The 18,483-nt window shown below is 36.7% G+C and overlaps 2 protein-coding genes across 2 annotated transcripts; one reads left to right on the forward strand and one right to left on the reverse strand.

The window, feature by feature from the left end:
* Positions 1–2,194: 2,194 nt before the first annotated feature.
* mkrn2os.1 (MKRN2 opposite strand, tandem duplicate 1) lies at positions 2,195–5,938 on the reverse strand. The gene is made up of 4 exons (XM_083534303.1): positions 5,658–5,938; positions 5,519–5,565; positions 4,489–4,651; positions 2,195–2,761 (listed from the first exon to the last, which is right to left on the reverse strand). The coding sequence occupies exons 1-4, from the start codon at positions 5,861–5,863 to the stop codon at positions 2,554–2,556; spliced, it is 624 nt and encodes a 207-aa protein (XP_083390429.1). The 5' UTR covers positions 5,864–5,938; the 3' UTR covers positions 2,195–2,553.
* Positions 5,939–8,150: 2,212 nt separating this feature from the next.
* On the forward strand, positions 8,151–18,039 carry mkrn2 (makorin, ring finger protein, 2). The gene is made up of 8 exons (XM_083534239.1): positions 8,151–8,294; positions 8,798–8,926; positions 9,023–9,189; positions 9,789–10,102; positions 11,341–11,555; positions 13,265–13,375; positions 14,317–14,461; positions 17,078–18,039. The coding sequence occupies exons 1-8, from the start codon at positions 8,269–8,271 to the stop codon at positions 17,225–17,227; spliced, it is 1,257 nt and encodes a 418-aa protein (XP_083390365.1). The 5' UTR covers positions 8,151–8,268; the 3' UTR covers positions 17,228–18,039.
* The last annotated feature ends 444 nt before the right edge of the window (positions 18,040–18,483 follow it).

Here is an 18,483-nt window from a genome sequence, read left to right on the forward strand (position 1 = left end):
ATATACAGATTTATTAAGGAAATTGCTATGCCAGGCATAAATAAGTGTATAAATACCTTTACACATATAGCAGCAAACAAGCTTGTCCATTTCTTCTGCGTCCAACACATCAACTTTAAGGACAAAATGTTCACTTGCTGCCTAATATATCCCACTCACTAACAGGTGCTATGATGAAAAGATAATCAGTATTATGCACTTCATTAGTCATAATGTTATATGGTTGTAATGTTATGCCTAGTTGGTGTATTTCAGTATATCAAACTGTGGGGTGCTGTATGGTCCATATCATATTCTGTCTGAATGCAAGGTAAAAAAAAAAGATGGCAAAAAATTATGGTATATAATATGGTATATTATCCAAAAACCTCTGTCCATGTAATGTGATATTTATTACATGAAAACTAATAAACTTCAAATTTGATAGACCTCATAATTTAAATGAAATAAATAGGAGACCCAAACCTGTTGCAGCATACAATGCTCCTGTGCCATACAAAGCCAGTTCCATGAAGATATGCTTTAAATGGCTTGGATTAGAAGATCTTTAGTAGCCTGCTATAGAGCTCTGAGCTCATCCTTATTAAACACCTTTGGGATGAATTGAAATGCTGACTGCACCCCAGACCTCTTCACCATACATCAGTATCTGACGTTACTAATTCCATGTAGCTGAATGAGAACAAACATCCACATTGCTAAATATAGTGGAACATCTTCCCAGAAGAGTGGAGGTTATGGGGTAATGAGATGTTAAAAAAAAAAAAAAAACATATAAAACATATAATGTATATTAAATGTACACCCAAGCAAAAAATAAAAAAATATTACTATATGGAATACCATTAAAAAACTGGGATACAGCCTAATTCAAACCTTTTTTTTTTTTTTATTCTATTGAAGCATGTTGATTTAGACTAAAAATGTAGAAACTATTGTTTATATTTAATAAAAATGAAAAGCAGTTTATATTACAGTACATGACCATTTTAATTAGCATTGTTTGTTTCTGCAACAATTCGAACTCACGAGATGTATCCGAAGAAGTACCGTCATATTAACTGTTCTAAGTTCATTGTAATTGTTAGTCAGTTTGTTGTGAATGTGGAGGAGCTGGCATCCTTTTACATGCCAGTTTCATCTTACAAAGCACATACAATAGAAGTCATTGCCTAATGAACAGTACGCATGTTCCGTTGTAAAAGAAGTCTGCACAATAGCAAAGCACATCTTATACACACACACACACACACACACACACACACACACACACACACACACACACACACACACACACACACACCATGTGTTTGCTATTCATTAATCATGAAAACATGATTACCATGAAGTCCTTTGAGAAATATAAATCATAATAATAACTAAGTCTCAGGTAAAACTAAGGTAATTAGTTACTCTATTATTAATATTTGTTGTTACATTTTATGTTTTATGTTCTGTGATCTGAGATCTGACAAGGGCCAAATTATGATGGCTACACAACTGGGTCAGACTATCTTCAAAACTTCTGTGATGCCACAGAAAAGCTCCTCTAGCTCAATTTGCTGAAACAGGTAATGCCAGTTATCAGCATAGTGCGTATGAGGCTATGTAGCCACAGAGTGCCAATACTGACCACTAAAAGCATTTTCAACAGGCAAGTGATCATCAGAACTGGACCATGGAGCAATGAGCAAATGGTATCATGGTCTGATTAATGAAAACAAGGCAGACACAATATGACGCTTTTAACAATGACCTGCTTGGAAACCTTGGGTCCCGGCCTTCATTAGTATGTTACTTTGACATGCATCACCTACCTAAACATTGCTGCAGACTAAGTACACCTGTTAATGGCAAGGAATTCCCTAATACAGTGGCAAAGTAACGCACCCTGCAACACTACAAAACATTGTTCAGGATTGTTTTGAGGAACATGAAGAGCTCATGTTGTGTTCCTGGCTTGCAAATTAACCAGATCACAAACCGATCAAGCATCTGTGAGATTTTCTGAATGAACAAGTCTAATCCATGGGCGCTCCACCTCGCAATTTACAGTATTAATGGTTCTGCATCTAACATCTTGGTGCCAGATACCATATTACACCTTCAGAGGTCTTGTGAAGTCCATTCCTCAATAGCACAAGGGGAACCTACACAATATTAGACATGTAGGTTTAATGATATGGCCTGTCTAGACGTACTTTCTGTAGAAAACCAATATCTAAACTAAAAGTTAGAGGAGGTTAAGAAAGACAGACAATCATTACTGCCCCCTTCTGTCTAACAAGAACTCAAAAACTACATATACTGTATACTGTTAGTCATTTTAACGTTTTATTAGTATTTTTCTAAGCAAAAGACATCCGTCCAAATTAAAATGTGGATTACTTGAAGGGAAATTTCCAATTCAGTATACATGAGTAGTAAGAACATTGCAAATGAAAGGTGATTTCATATTGAAATGACTGCCAGAAAATAATAATTAAAACATTATTATTTATTGCACAGGTGACAGTGAAAAAAGAAGAAAACAATTAGCTGAAAAACAAGACCTTATTTATCAACAATGTAAAATTTATTTTGTGATATTTCTTCATACGCCCTGATATACATAGAGGCATGTTTCATTCTGGATAAAATGTAAGCACTGGTGAACTCATTTCTGCTGAGAGGGGCCTTACTGTCCAGTGATCTCATGTGGTTTATGAATGTCAGGGTGAAACCGTAGCAACACGAGCCAAACTCCCTCTCCTCATGGAATCTTGAAACGCAAAAAAAGAAAAAAAAAATTACGTTCATTTTTTTATCCATTTTTTATTAACATAAATCCATTTTATACCACCGCAATGTTGAGTGCGGTTTGGTCAAACTATGTTATTAAATATTTGTTTGCTTTTTTTTTTTTTTTTTTTTTACTAACAGCTGCTTTTAAAACATTCTGCAGCACAGCTTTATATTAGTGCATTTATTCTAATTTGTTATTGTTTCTATGCTACCAACATTTGTCCAGCCAAAGTTGAACATAACAAAAAAAAAAAACAAAAAAAAAAAAAACCTGTAATTGTTGATATGGTAAGATAAGATTTTCTGTCCTGACATATATATTTTGTCTTTTTTGGAGGGAGCTTCCAGTGTAATCCCTTTGTAATAGTTTATTTTGTTTTTTTAAAGGTCCCTTTAGGCTTTAAGGAAGAGAGGAAAAGGCTAAGGGAATGACCCAATCTGATGATCTGTTAAGAGAATGGTAAAGCATACAATGTATCATAGTGGACTATAGTGGATTAAGGGTAAAAATCACTTCAGCGTGTGCAATTACTGGAAAATTATCAATTTCACCCAATTGTTAACTATTATCTTATAACAGCAGTCCATTATTATTTTACACATCTCCTTTGAAACAAGTTCTTATGTGCACATAAAAATAAACAATGAAATGCTTATTATTTATCTCAGGACATAATGTAATAATTGGGAATATTTTAAATACAAAAAACCTACAACACTGTGATTGCATAAGGGTGCACACATTTTCATAATAGGGCCATGATTGGGTAGTTAAACAGCCACATTCAGAATTAGACCTGTAGCTTAATGGCATTCACTTGCCAACAATTAAAGTGATTCTGAGTAAAACTAGATAAAAGCAAACTGTTGCTGTAGTATTTGCTTGAATGTTTAGGGTTGTGTTCTATTCAGAGCCATGGGCCACAAAAAGTTGCCAAAGAAACTGCGAGACTTAATTGTTTAAAAGGTACAAATCAGATGAGGGATTTAACACTGTCCAAACCATCATCAATAAGTAGAGGAAATGTGGCACCACAGAAACATTGCAAAGATCAGGATGACCCTCTGAAGACTCTCCCATACCGACAGTGAAGCATGGTTGGAGTAGTAATATGCTTTGAGGCTTCTTCTCCTCAGCTGTGGCAGGGGCACTTGTCGAGATACAGCAGATGGGAAAATTAATAGCTCTAAATATCAAGATATTTTGGCACAAAACCTTCTGTCCTCTTTCAAAAAGCTGAAAATGAAGAGGAATTTTATATTTCAACATGACCCAAAGCACACATCGAAATCAACAAAGGAAACTTCAAAAATAGATAATCAAAGTCCTGGAATATCCCAGCCAGAGCCCAAACCTCAATCCCATTCAAAACCTATGGAATGACCTAAAAAGAGCCGTACACAAAAAATCCCCTCAAAATTTGAAGAAACTTGAATTATTATGCAAAGAAGAGTTGGATAAAATTCCAAAGAATTAGATGTGTGAGGTTAATAGAGACTTATTTCAAAGACTTAATGCTGTAATAGAAATGCAATCATGCAATCAAACTGTGGTAGTCTTTTTTTTTTTTATTAAAAATGTTCCTAATTATTTTTGTTTGTTGGAAGATCACATTAAAAAAGTAACATTCTTACATTTATTTCTGTTTTTATATTTTGAAAACCTGTTATATCATAAGGGTGTGTAAGACTTTTATCACCCACCGTTCTGGAGTCCATGCTGGAAGAGATGAAAAATGGCTCAGTTCTTTATCCCATAACTGTTTTAGGTCTTCTCTATATGGTGGAACCAGTTGGATAGACACACACTGCTCCCATCCGTGTTCATCCCTCTGAACTCCTGACAGTGTGTAGTTATATACTAAACCTAGAGGGCAAACACTGTACTGGTTATTAGTTATTTGCATAAGTACAATTCATATATATAATAGTCTTATATAGTTTTTCCAACTTATACAAGTTATTTTTGGGTTTACCACCAGTGTCTAATTCCTGCAATTAGATCAACCACTGTCCCCAACAACCAATTAATGATCACCACTGTTTTCCAGAAACCAATCACTGATCACCACTGTTTCCCAGAAATCAATTACTGACCACCACTGTTTCCCAAAAACCAATCACCGATCACCATGTTCCACAATTAACAGTTATTGATCACCATGTTCCCCAACTACCGATCACTCATTAACATTTCCCCTAATAACCAATCATGGTTCACAATTTCCCCATAACTAATCATCACTATTTTCCACAATAACCAATCAATGATCTACATTTTCCCTAACAAATCATTGATAAAAATGTTTCCTTAATAATCAATCACAGTTCACCATTTCCCCTGAACAACCAATCATTGGTCTCCATTTGCTCAAAATTTTGTTATATAATTTTACGTCATTTTAAATTTTAGACACTCAAATTTAGCTTATATATACATATATTTTTTTTTTTACACCTTTACCCTGTATTGTTCATCGATGTGGTATTTCTAAGTCTCTCTGGATTTCTCTGTTTTGATTTGTATGCATTATATTGGAGATAATATTATTTGATTTTACTATATTCTGACTAACCCAGTTATCAAATGTTGTGTAAGATAGGAAGCAGTCAAAATGTTCAGTGACGATGCAATGAATGTTATTATGTTTATGACATCATCCCGCATGTTCGAATACGGTTTTCGAGCACGAGAACGAGAGACACTGGAGGTGCTGGAGCGCGCGCTTTCTACCTGTTGAGTCGGAAAGTCCAACATGTAACTCCGTCTCGCTCCATTCACTTAAACCGGAAGAAGAAAAAAAAACTTAGTCAAGTGTGTACAACTACCACTATATTTACTGAATTACGATGATCTACGAGTTAAAACTTACTTTAAACACCACGGGCCTTCAGTACCTCCTATAAGAAACGAGCAGTGAGTTTGATGGCCGTTTGTGAAAGGAGACGGAAGAGCCACCGGTGCGTCTAAAATTCGAAGGATGAGATGATCATGACAAACAGGACACACATTTTGCTGTTTGGAAAAACTATAAATATCTTTCCCGCAATGTCTAAATTTAACTATAGTTTCCTCCATTCCAAGCGCACACCGGTCAAAACCAGGCTGCGTCCTAAGCGACCCCCTACTGGCCAGGTGTAGTGTACTACAACAACAACAAAAAAACAGAAGGCTATTACTTCATAACACACTTCCTGTCATGTCGTCATTTTAACACCAGGTATAGCTGTATGTAGTGAAGGATTTGGAATAAAGTCAACAACAAAACACCACTTTTTTTTTATTAACTCCAAAACATACCCAACAATGTCAGTGGTATATAATAGAAACCAAACTTACATATATGGTGCTTGTTTAACTTTTTCATTATCTTGTGTTTCTGTCATATATAAGATATATTTTAGTGGTACCCAGCAAAGTCAGTATATTAAAGGAAGTGCTTAATGGGTGAATATAATCAACACATTATAGAGAGTCAGTAAGGGCCCATACGTAAATTACATTCTACTTTTTAGTAAATTTTATTCGCCCTGGACCCTAAACTAAATAAACGTGATTACTGGATATTGCAACTTTGTTATTGGATTGTTGCTGTTGATAATAATTGGCCACGACACACAAAACTGTAAAAAAAAAAAAAAAAAAAAAAAAAAAAAAAAAAAAAAAAAGAAAGGCTTATGGTCTTAAGATATTTAGTGTTGCTTAAAGTAGTCAGAGTGTCCTGGTACATTTTAGTCTTAGGACACTAAAATTTACATTTTGTATTAAAAAGAATGTAGCTTGTAAGATAAATAAATTTCTCAAAAAAAGATTGTCTATTTAAGTTATTTGTGAATGCAAAAATCTACCCAGAGCAAAGCTGTATGTGCACATTTCCAGAAGAGATAAAAAAAAAAACCAGATTCATCCTCACCACCACAAAAAAAAAAAAAAAAAAAGAATTACTGTCCAGAAATATCCTATTTTTAAATAAAGCTTGCCAGGATAGAGGAGATTAGTTATTTTAAAAGATACATCCTTATAGATGGACATTCAGTGCAACCCAGATGAGGATGGGTTCCCTCTTGAGTCTGGTTCCTCTCAAGGTTTCTTCCTTATTCCATCTCAGGGAGTTATTCCTTGCCACAGTTGCCAGCGGCTCGCTCATTAGGGACGGACTTACACTTATAAAGAACATCTTATTCATTCTTTATCACTACATTATCTGTGTAAAGCTGCTTTGAGAAAATGTTTATTGTTAAAAGCGCTATACAAATAAAAATGTATTGAATTGAATTATCCTGGTAAGTAAGTATTCAGAATGCAGTCAACACTTTTTTCCATAGAATGTTAACAATGCAGCCATTCCAATAGGACACAATGTATGGGGAAGAAACAATCTCTCTGGAATATCTGGATGTCCTATTCTTCTGTTACGACCAGAAGAATTAGATTGAAAAAAACTGATAGTCCCGATTATATTTTCAATATTTTGATGATCCAGTGGTGGGCCGTCAGGGTCACCAAGGCCTTCTGAGCTGGTCTAAATTGCATCACAATCACTGAATTATGTTTTAAAATTTTTTTGAGTTTCAAACCAGGGTCAAAGGGTGCTGCTGTAAATCCAGCACTGTAAACTCTACAGGCGTCCTAATAATTCAAATCTATGTTGCTTGAACCTTCTCCTTTAACTGATCACATTCCAACTTTCTTACTCCAAGTCCACCTAGAAGGCATCTAAACACTTCAGCATTTTCACGTCCTTTGATTGGATGGTCAAAGAGCGCACTAGACAGCTATCAAACTGCATCTGCTGATGAGTGCTCAAAATCAAATATATTCATGTGGATTGAAAAGCTGTTTTTTTCATTCCTCAGTGGCTGACAGGAGAAAACATTTATTTGGTCACAGATACACTTACAAAGACGGACATTTCAAGAAAAACTGGACATTGTGAGGAAAGGTCAGCTGAAACAGTTCAAAACTTTTTCATGAACCATTTATACTTTTGCATTTTCTTTCTTGTAGAATTTGCACATAAACACACTTTTCCTTAATTTCTTAATGATCATAATTCACGAAGAAATGCACGGAAAACCCATGGTCATTTTATATTATGAGATTAATATCGATGCTTCTGCTAGTGATGATGTATGCATGAAAAGAGATTTAATAAATTGTGTTCATTGGGTTTCTTGCTCACATCATATACCCAAGCGTCTTAAGCGTGCATTCGGGACAGTATATGTAGTGACACACATCATTGCACAAACACCAACACACTGATTAAAAAATAGAATGTTTGCTTAAATCTAGAAATAATTGCTATAATATACTGAATATCAATGGCATGATTATCGGTAAACAATAAGTACTGTGCTCGGCGTTAAACGGTGCGGAACCCACAGCGCATTTGCTGTTGCAGTCGGCAGCAATTAGAGGTCGCACAAATAACGTACGAGAACAGGAAGAAAAATATAAACTGCGTATATATGAAATGAAACATGTCAACAAAGCAAGTCACCTGCAGGTAAAACTGTACAAACCACCCGGAGCGCTATCCGCAAAAATATAAACCAATTACGAGTGTTACGCGACGGGGATGGAATCACGTTTGACTTTGACGTTAAACAAAAATGGTGCAGTGTTAGCTCGGTGACTTGCGAGGGTTTCTCGGAGAGTTTGCTTTGTTTGCTCACTCCTTAGCAACGAAAACGCGGAATAACGATCCTCTGTAGCGCCATGACAGAATGGAAATAAACAAGTTAAACAACGCGTGAGATATTTGTTCGTTATAGCCGTTCAGCTGAATGTCAAATTGCTCTGTCCTCCCTATAATAGTGCACTATGTAGGGTATGAGACTTTGTAGTGGCCTATATTTCTGCTAGGGAGCTATTTGGGATGAGTCGCGCTGTGTTACCCCTGGTTACCTACTTTTATAAACTCTGGACATTTCATTATGTATTTATTTCTATTATAACGTGATCACATATTATTCTCTCTTTTTCATTCTCTACTTTTTTTTTTTGCAGATACTTTCTCCATGGTGTTTGTCGAGAGGGGAACAGGTGCATGTTCTCACATGATCTGCTAACCAGCAAACCTTCAACAATATGTAAATTTTATCAGAAAGGTGTATGCGCTTATGGTGATCGGTGCAGGTAATTGTTGAAATTGCTGTAGGTTGAGAATTTATATATAACATGTGATAGGTTTGTTATTATTCCTCCCCGATTAAAGGCTTGTTTGTGTTTCAGGTACGACCACATCAAGCCGGGTGGCCGTGGAGCTGGACCTCCTGTGGATCACTCAAACAGAGCCAGTACTGCAGGAGCGTCTGTCCTGCCCTCTACGGGACCTGGACCTCCACCTCCACCAAGCACCACAAGAATCACAAAGAAACCTATTGTGTTAAGAGACAGAGGTAGACTGGATCATTGTACTTATATTTATATATATATATATATATATATATATATATATATATATATATATATATATATATATATACACATATATTTATTTTTTACACCTGTACCCTGTATTGTTCATCGATATGGTATTTCTAAGTCTCTCTGGATTTCTCTGTTTTGATTTGTATGCATTATATTGGAGATAATATTATTTGATTTGACTTTATTCTAAAAAATATCATCTTTTTTTTTTTTTAAGAGAACTTTTATAAAGCTTTTTACTAACTAACCCAGTTATTAAATGGTGTGTCCGATAGGAAGCAGTAAATGTAGATATAAATATATGACACACTAACACTGCGGAAGACAGAAGGAAATGGTATTATTTTTTCACTTCCAGAGAGTTCACACAGCCCATATAAAATCTAAGACTCATTTAAACCATTGTGATGCTTTTTTTAAAAAAAACAATAACCAGTGAAAACCCAATCATCAATCATACTCAAACCAATGACTGTGTACATCATGACCATATCTTGTCCTTAAATGCCGTTTTTATTGGACTGTCTCTGTTTAATAATCCTGCCATTCTTACACTCTCATCCTGTAGCTTTGGCCAGTGACAGTCGAGGGCAGCCGTACAGCGGAGAAAGTGCAGAGCTTCTGGATTGCTGGGATTACAGAGATGCCTCTCAGGTCAAACCTCATAGCTACCTGGAAGCCATCCGCTCAGGACTGGAGAGTTCAGCCACCGCCAGCCCGTTCCCTGATATAGCCCATCAGGCCCTGCTTTGCCCTTTTGCGGCGGGGAGCCAATGTCACTATGGCGATACGTGTCCGTATCTTCATGGCGACATGTGTGAAATTTGCAGGCTGCAGGTTTTGCACCCACACGACCCAGTGCAGAGGGCAGCACATGAGAAGGTGTGTGTAGTTTTTTATTTATTAATTTAGTAATTTATTTTAGTTGTTTATATTTATTAATATATCAGATTTTTAGTTGATTGATAGATTGTGTTAGTATTTGGTAGCATTACCCTTGAATTGGTTGAACTGGAATCAGATACTTGGGGTTGCCTTCTGCTGAGTAGTCCAGTTAGGTTTGTGGACCTCCTTGCTCATACACACTTTTTTCAGTTCAGACTGTAAATTCTCTATAGGATTCAGTTCAAGGTTTTTCTGGCCACTCCAATTCCCATGCTTAGATTCTGATGAAGACCCATTTCTGATCACGCTTTCTGTCTGATGTCTTGAGATGTTCCCTCAGTTTTTCTAGATAATCCTTCTTTCTCATGATGATCTATTTTCTGAAGTGCCCCAGTCGTTTTTCAGCAAAATGCCTCTTCAACATAATGCTGTCACCCTCATCCTCCACAGTTGGGATGTTGTTCTTTGGATCTATAGCTTTAACTTTTTTTTTTTTATAGTTAACGCTGATTCATTTGGCCAGAGAATCCTGCAAATTACTGGTAATCACCTGCAATCATCAGTCTGGGTTTCTTAATGCTAGTCTTGGAATAAGAGCTTCTTACTTGTGTGACTGAGTTAGAGGCTAGAGGTTAGGCTGTAAATCTTTTGGCGCATGATGCTTCTGAGCCAGGTTCTTTGTTGTTGTCCTGCATTGTTACATTTTAGACCAAAGTTAATTCATCCATTTTAGTTTATTTGTTCTATTTTTCTGAATAAAGAATGAAGAGGGATGTGGCAGCTCAGTGGTTAAAGTGCATCTTATAGGAAGGTCATGAGTTAAAATCCCAGCCCCACCAAGCTGCTTTTTCTGGGCATTTAACCCTCAGCTGCATAAATTGTAGATAATTATATGTCACTCTTAATAATGGTTTCTGCCATATGCCATTAATATTATTATAAGTAGAGTCTGTGTGGAACCCCCTACATGGTTCTTGGTTCAATGGATTCAAGGGCAAAAGGGCAATAAAGTAAGGACTGTAAATACAGCCACAGGTGCATTCACAAATCAGAGTTAAGAGTCATCTTTGTGTATGTAAACTTTATAGCTACTAGAATTCTGATAGTCAATTAAAGGTCAAATACGTGTATATTCACATGAAATTAGTGTAGCTAAGGAAATGTCTACAGTATGGTTTCAGCTGTAGTTATCGAATAGGTACGCTCATGTACTCTTGATGTTGTTTCTTTTCCAGGTGTGTATGAGTGCATTTGAGAAGGACATGGAGCAGGCATTTGCAGTGCAGCAGAGCCAGGACAAGGTGTGCAGTATCTGCATGGAGGTGGTGTACGAGAAGGCGTCTCCGTCCGAGCGCCGCTTCGGCATCCTGTCCAGCTGCTGTCACACCTACTGCCTCGGCTGCATCCGGCAGTGGCGCTGTGCCAAGCAGTTTGACAACAAGATCATTAAGTAAGTATCCCCATCTTGAGTACATTAGAGAGAGAAAAAAATTATGATCTGCTTATCAACATGAAGCCATTTTGAGATCCATAACATTCTGTAAACAGTGTACACTGTATAGGATGTATAGAGCATATAGAGAATTACTGTATAATATTGTAGAACGTTTGACCATAGAAAAAGCAGCATGTGGTCTGAAATAGAGTAAACCACAACTAGTTAAAAAACTGTTTAAAAAAAGTTATTGTAAAACACAGGGATACACTGAATTTGTGAACATTTTTAAAAACACAATCAGCCCCAAGTCTATTCACAGCTCATACAAGCTTTGTGATATTTACTGTTTATTGGAGAGCAGTATCTGCATGCATGGCCATTACAAACATACACAATATGTACCCGTGCCTACCTGTAGCCTAAACTACAGCTGGCTGAAGGCTCTGTAACAATACAGTTCCAATCATCTTCTCTCATTCTCTCACCAAAAGTTGCATCATATTTAACCAATTAAATTATATATAAGGTTAGAATGAATTAGTACTTAAAGCTCGGGACACACCAAGCTTACGGTCAGCGGTTGGGGAATGTTGGAGGGATTTGATTGTCGGTCGGCTTTAGTTTTGCTCCTCACCATTGGCTCTGGTCGGACGGCACCAGCTGTTTTCTGTATGTTGAAACAGCGGCGGAGCTCGTCGGCGAGAAAGATAATCCGATTGGTTTAGAATAGCTTAGAGAATGAGCACACGAGAAAAAAGTTTGCTGTTATTTTTGCTCTTGTATTTGCAACTTGGAGGATTAATTGAAAAAAGCTACAGGAGTCTGTTAGTAATGATCGCAGCAGGTGTAATCACTGCTTGCTTATATATACACACATACATACATACATACATACATACATACATACATACATACATACAGTTGTCGAATACACACTACTCCCACCTGCTGGTAAGGGAGAGTAAGCGCAGAATGTACACTTACAGTTTGGTGTGTCAGATGTGTAACATAATAATAATCCTAATTTGCGGCACAGTCGGCCAATGTCGATTTGAGTTTTTAAAAAGGGCAAAAATCGGCCTGATTAATCAGTCGACCTCTGTTTAGAAGAACCAGTCTTTTCAGAAGATTATCCTACTTTGATACGGTCTTTATTTATTATTATTTTTTGTATAAAAGTACTGTATGGCTGTAGAGAGAAAGTTATGACTTGGTGTGTGTGTGGGGAGGATTGCATGGTACACAAGGTCTCGGTGGGCTACAAAAATATTTTCATATTTTATACAAACTACGACAACTTTTTTTATTTGCATTTTCCTGTGTTTACTTTTTGCTTACTACTATTGGAAGACAATCAGCAGCCAGCATTGACCACTAACCTACTAGTTAACTGCAGATGGTTACCACTAACCAGAAAAATTATTTTAAATAAACCAATCTTAGGAATCTTAGGGACAAATTTAGGGTAACTTTTATATTCTTAATCTCTTTAATTATTCAAAGCTGCTTTGGGCCATTCTTGTTGTTAAAAATGCTATACATATATGCTTTAATAATTTCCATTTATTTATTTGTAGGATTGTTTTGAGTACAAACCAGAAAGTTGTTTTCAAAATATTAATATTGTTGTTGATGTTGATTTTAAAAATCTTTTTATAAATTGTTTTATAATAATTATAATTATTATGTGGTGTGAAGCTAATGCTTTATGTGATGCGCAGGTCTTGTCCAGAGTGCCGGGTGGTGTCTGAGTTTGTTATTCCCAGCATGTACTGGGTGGAAGATCAGGAGGAAAAAAATCGCCTCATTGAGGAGTTCAAATGTGGAGTCAGGTGAGGAGCTGCTGCAAATTACTATTTTACAATATTTAATATTAATATGAATATTTATATTCATCAAAAATGTAAATTCATTGCATAAGTAAATTTTAAATAGCGTTTGATGATGCTCTCATTAATTAAAATCGTTCTTTTCCTGCGTTACAATTATTGTTAGTAAATATGAGGCGATAATCGGAGGTGGAGGGAAAACTCGTTTTTTACTATCACTCCTGTACACTACGTATCCCTAAACTTTAAAATGTTTACTTTTTCTTCTTTGCTTATCTTAATTTTCGTCACAATCTTCGCTTTCTGGCATCAATTCGCCATCTAGCAGCGGCGTCTCGAGCCTGACCTCAATTTTTTGCTCATGTATGAAAGCAAAAAATCGACCGAGTGCCCACTCGTACACTCGTATGTCAAGGTACCACGGTATAATATACTTTAACTTAATCACAATATCAATATTATTGCATCCGCTTGCCCAAGCCTAGTCACAATGCAGTGTGGTTTGTTTATTTCTTTATTTTCCTGTTCTATTAAAGATTTCTGTTGTGTCACTCTGTAGTGCTGTGATAAGGGTTTAGCCCAATGTTTGTGTAATAAAGTAAAAATGATCTAGATCTTGTTTCACCATTAAAATGTGAACAGTTAACAGACCTAGTGCTTAGACAATAGGCTTCTCCACACCGCAGGTTATAACATTTCTGATTTTGCTGAAGCACTAAATAATTGAAAATCTCCATTTCCGAAGATGAGTTTAGCTGAGGTGCGTTCCGGTTATAACCATCTGATGTTCCCTCATGCCTTCGGTTCATACTCCTTTCCCAGTGCAGCTACCGATTGCTTGACTGAATATAAATATATTTTCACACTCACTGGGTGTTCAAATCAATGATGCATTCCTTAATATTGATTTCTATCCCTTTAAAATTGCTTGATGTGTTTTGCAGTAAAAAACCCTGCAAGTATTTTGACCAAGGAAGAGGAACATGTCCATTTGGAGGGAAGTGTTTTTACATGCACGCTTACCCCGATGGAACACGGGCTGAACCGGACAAACCGCGAAAGCAGCTCGGCTCTGAAGGAAACGTTCGGGTAACACGACTAATTAAAATAGTACTAACTATATAACTATAAAAGCAATTTTTTTCTGATAAACAGGGTCAGATTTATAACCGAAAGAGTCCCATGCATATAAAATAACCTACTTACTCATGTACTTTTAGCAATAGTACAGAATTCTAAAATCACAACCTTATTAAAAGATGAATTGCTTTAGAATTGAACTTTATTCTGTGTGCAATAAGCGCCCCCTAGTGCAGGGTGTGTGCAGCATTTTAAACTAGCATCAAATTCATGAATATTGTTTTCACACACTGCACTGTTTTATGCTCAAATCAGATGTGGTGGATTTTTATTATAACTGCAGGCCTGCCAGTAAAGCTCGCTGCATGGTTTACATTAATTCTCTTGTTTTAATAAATTATTGTTTCTTTAGTAACAACTCAAAAGGGGAGTTGTATGACTGGTAAGTCACATAAAAATGTGTAATCAAAGATATGGTGATGTATTATGTGAGGTACCATTTGTTTATTACTTGATATTACTTGAACCTGGCCTTAAGATTCCTCTGTGTTTTTTTTTTTTTTAACATCCCATTCCACATGTAGCCCCCATGTGCATTTATAATAACCTCCAGTCTTCTGGATGTTCCACTAGATTTGGGAGTGCTTGTGGAGATTTGTGCACATTCAGCCACATGGGTGTTGAGAAAGACAGGTACTGATGTGGGGTGCAGTCAGCGGTCCCATTCATCCAAAAGGTGTTCAGTAGGGTAAAGGTCAGAGCTTTATAGCAGGCCACTCAAGATCTTCCACTCCAACCCATGTAAAGTATATTCTTTATTGAGTAGGCTTTGTGTACCATGGCATTGTAATGCTGGAACAGGTTTGGTTCTCCTGGTTCAAGTGAAGACAAAAATTAATTCATGGGCATCCAAAGACATCCAATACAGTTGCGTGCCTCAAACTTTGTGGTAACACTTTGGGAAGGGCTGGAAATGTCAGATGCCCCAAAACTTGTCCATACAGTGTATATTGGTCTAGATATATTTGTGATTGTATCATTTAGCAGCCCATTCTGAAGCACAAGGCCCAAGGCTGAAAGAGGTTAAAACACCAGAGTCTCCTTACTCAACCAAATAGGAATAAGAATTAACCACTCTCAACACTGTAATCAGTAATCAGTCCATCACATCTCACTTTGGGTTTTGTAATTAATTTTAGGCTTCATAATAGTGTGCTGTAAAGCAACCAGGAATGATTTGCAATGTGAATATCACTGCTTGCTGTCTAAAGCACTTTAAGTGCACTCCTGGTTACGTAGGATGTAACTGATGACCCGAACAACACTGAACTATGTGCTAAAGAAGGAAATGATTCCAGCTTCAGGCTGCCTGCTCCTATTTTCAGATCTTCTACGTTATTTTGGTTTGTGTAAATGGATACCTGCATAGAAATTCTGCTCGAGTTACTGAACAACTTGACATGGTATGGTTCCACACTTTGCCCAAACTGTAGATAACAGGCTTGATGAAAGCTGTTGGTCCCAGTGAAGCCAACTGTGGCCTCGATTCCAGCTCTAGGGTGTGGTATCGCAACTGCTCTGTATTAAATCTTTCACACATCAGATAGCAAATTTTCCACTTAGTTCAGATGAGTTTTTGGCTAATAAGTTACATCTAGGACAGTGATTGCTCATCCATAGGGGCAGAGCCCAACGTTATACACTTAGTGATACTCAGAAGAACCTTGCTTTGCTCTCAAAGCAGCCTCAGCTCTTCATGTCACGGATTCCACAAGATTTTGAAAACGTTCTTTTATTTATTTATTTATTTTTATTCTGGTCCTTTTTTCAATAAGTACATAATGCAGTTCGTGCCATATCTTAAGGGTGTACGTTTGCTGTGTTTGTCCCTGCCACATGCCAAAGGTGCGTTACCAGATTCAGATCCGGTGCCTGAGAAGGCCGAGTCATTGTCATGTTAGTGAAATCAGTTTTAGATGTCTTTTGCTTTGTGACATAGTACATTATCATGCTTGAAATAGCCATTAAAAGACAGTGAATTGTGGCCATGAAGGGATAATCAGATCAGCAACAAGACTCAAACAGGCTTGCGGCATACCAGCGATGATTCATTTGTTTTAATGGGTGCCAATTATGCCACAAAATCATTTCCCACACTATTACACCACCTTCATCAGCCTGGACTGTTGACACAAGGCATGCAGGGTTCATGAATTCATGTTGTTGGGGGCAAATCCTCACCTTACCATCTGAGTGCCTAGTTATAAATCAAGATGCATCTGACCAGGCTGTTTTTCCCAACTGTTTCTGTCCTCGGTATTGATGCTCACACAATGTTTTTTTTCCTTTATTGATAGCACATGCTCATGCATATTGGGACAACCAGTGATTCTTGGCACAGTAGCGTAAAATGAGAGTTGTCAATCAAAATATATATTTTTTGCACATTCGAGACAATTGTCAGTAATCTGATGGACAGTCATGTAGGTGTTTTAAAGTTCTTGAGCTTGATTGAAACTCTAGAGACATTGTTAGTATTATGTCAGAGATGTCAATTTTTTTACACTGTGCATTTAAGAGATGAGACCAATAATGCTATGTATATTTTTTTCTTTTCGTTTTAAGTTCTTGAACTCTGTACGACTGTGGGACTTCATTGAGGAACGAGAGCATCGTGGGGTTCCGCACTTTGATGACGAGGTCAACGATCTGGGCGAGCTCTTCATGCAGCTCTCTGGAGCTGGAGAAGAAAGTGGAACATCAGCATCACACTGATCTCTCCATAATACACCGATTCAAGACCTGTAGGCCAGCCATGGCAAGCCATGGTTTCATAACTTTGGTAACTGTGTATGTAATCTGGGCAATAAAAATGTACTCACTGGTAAACATTTCCCTGTTTATGGCTTGACATGGTTTTCTTAAAAAACAAACAAACAAAAAAAAAAAGAAAAACTTTTTACCTGTGGTACATTTTTGTGGTATATTACACTATGTTTATCATGAACATATTTAAAGGCACATGTATTGTTTCTGTAAGCTGCTATATTTTCCTGATGTGTGTTTAGAATTTTGCAGGATTGAAAAGAAAAAAAAAAAAGATTTAATATGTCCAAAGAAAATAGCTGTCAAATAATAAAGAAAAAAGTACAAAATAAGACTGCTAAACCTGCTGGCACACCACAAATGCACACAGGTAATGTGTGACTTTAATTGAGTATTGTGCATCATTATTAAAATATATATATTGTAATTGTTGCACTTAGAACCATTTACACAGAAACAACAACTCTGCTGTCGTTGAGAAACATATGGGCAGTTTATAGGACTGTATAGATTTCACTCCATCCTGTTGATGTCAACAGAACCAGAAAGGTATAAGTTTAGTCCATTATGTGCACACATGGATAAAGGAACAGTCAGGTAGAAATGACCCTCTACTAATATTTAGTGTTTCTCAGAAGCTGGTACAGTAGTTTACTCTGTTTATCAATGTTGATTTTGAGTTATTTATTTAAAACTGAGAAAGTTATCTTAGTTGTTTGAGGTCCTAAAATGAAATAAAAAAAAAAAAAGAAGTACTTGAATATTGTGTATGCTTCTTCCCCCCCCCCCCCCCCCATTATTGAGAAAGCATAAGTTTATTCAAACAGAAACACAAAACCTTGTTCATTTGTAGCTTTTAACAAAGGCCTTTAATTAAATTTTTTATATATATATTTTAGCAATCCCACCATGTGTGCAGATTCACATTGATGCCTCGCATTTTCTGTATGCTACAGTTATTCAGCTCAATGTCAAATTGCTCTGTCCTACCTTTGAGTGCACTATGTAGGGTATTATTTATTTATGTTTTATAGTCATTGTATTGGCCTGTATTTCTTATAGGGAGCCATTGGAACGAGTTGCACTGTGATACACTACACGTTCAGCACCCGGACTCTTCTACTACCAAGTCATGCGATTGTAATAAATGCAGTATGCAGTTAGCTTTGTCTTTCTCAAATATGCAAGGTCTTCCCAAAAAAAAA

Source organism: Silurus aristotelis (assembly GCF_946808225.1).
Source record: "Silurus aristotelis genome assembly, chromosome: 28".
Lineage (NCBI taxonomy): Eukaryota > Metazoa > Chordata > Actinopteri > Siluriformes > Siluridae > Silurus > Silurus aristotelis.

What these genes read in the sequence shown, in the direction of transcription:
- mkrn2os.1 (XM_083534303.1), bottom strand. Translation starts at nt 5,863, where the DNA reads ATGGAGGAAACTATAGTTAAATTTAGACATTGCGGGAAAGATATTTAT. An exon ending in TGGACTTTCCGACTCAACAG is followed by an intron (nt 4,652 to 5,518) that starts GTAGAAAGCGCG and finishes TTTGCCCTCTAG; the next exon opens with GTTTAGTATATAACTACACA. An exon ending in CCAGCATGGACTCCAGAACG is followed by an intron (nt 2,762 to 4,488) that starts GTGGGTGATAAA and finishes TTGCGTTTCAAG; the next exon opens with ATTCCATGAGGAGAGGGAGT.
- mkrn2 (XM_083534239.1), top strand. Translation starts at nt 8,269, where the DNA reads ATGTCAACAAAGCAAGTCACCTGCAG. An exon ending in ACAAAGCAAGTCACCTGCAG is followed by an intron (nt 8,295 to 8,797) that starts GTAAAACTGTAC and finishes TTTTTTTTGCAG; the next exon opens with ATACTTTCTCCATGGTGTTT. An exon ending in GCTCTGAAGGAAACGTTCGG is followed by an intron (nt 14,462 to 17,077) that starts GTAACACGACTA and finishes TTTCGTTTTAAG; the next exon opens with TTCTTGAACTCTGTACGACT.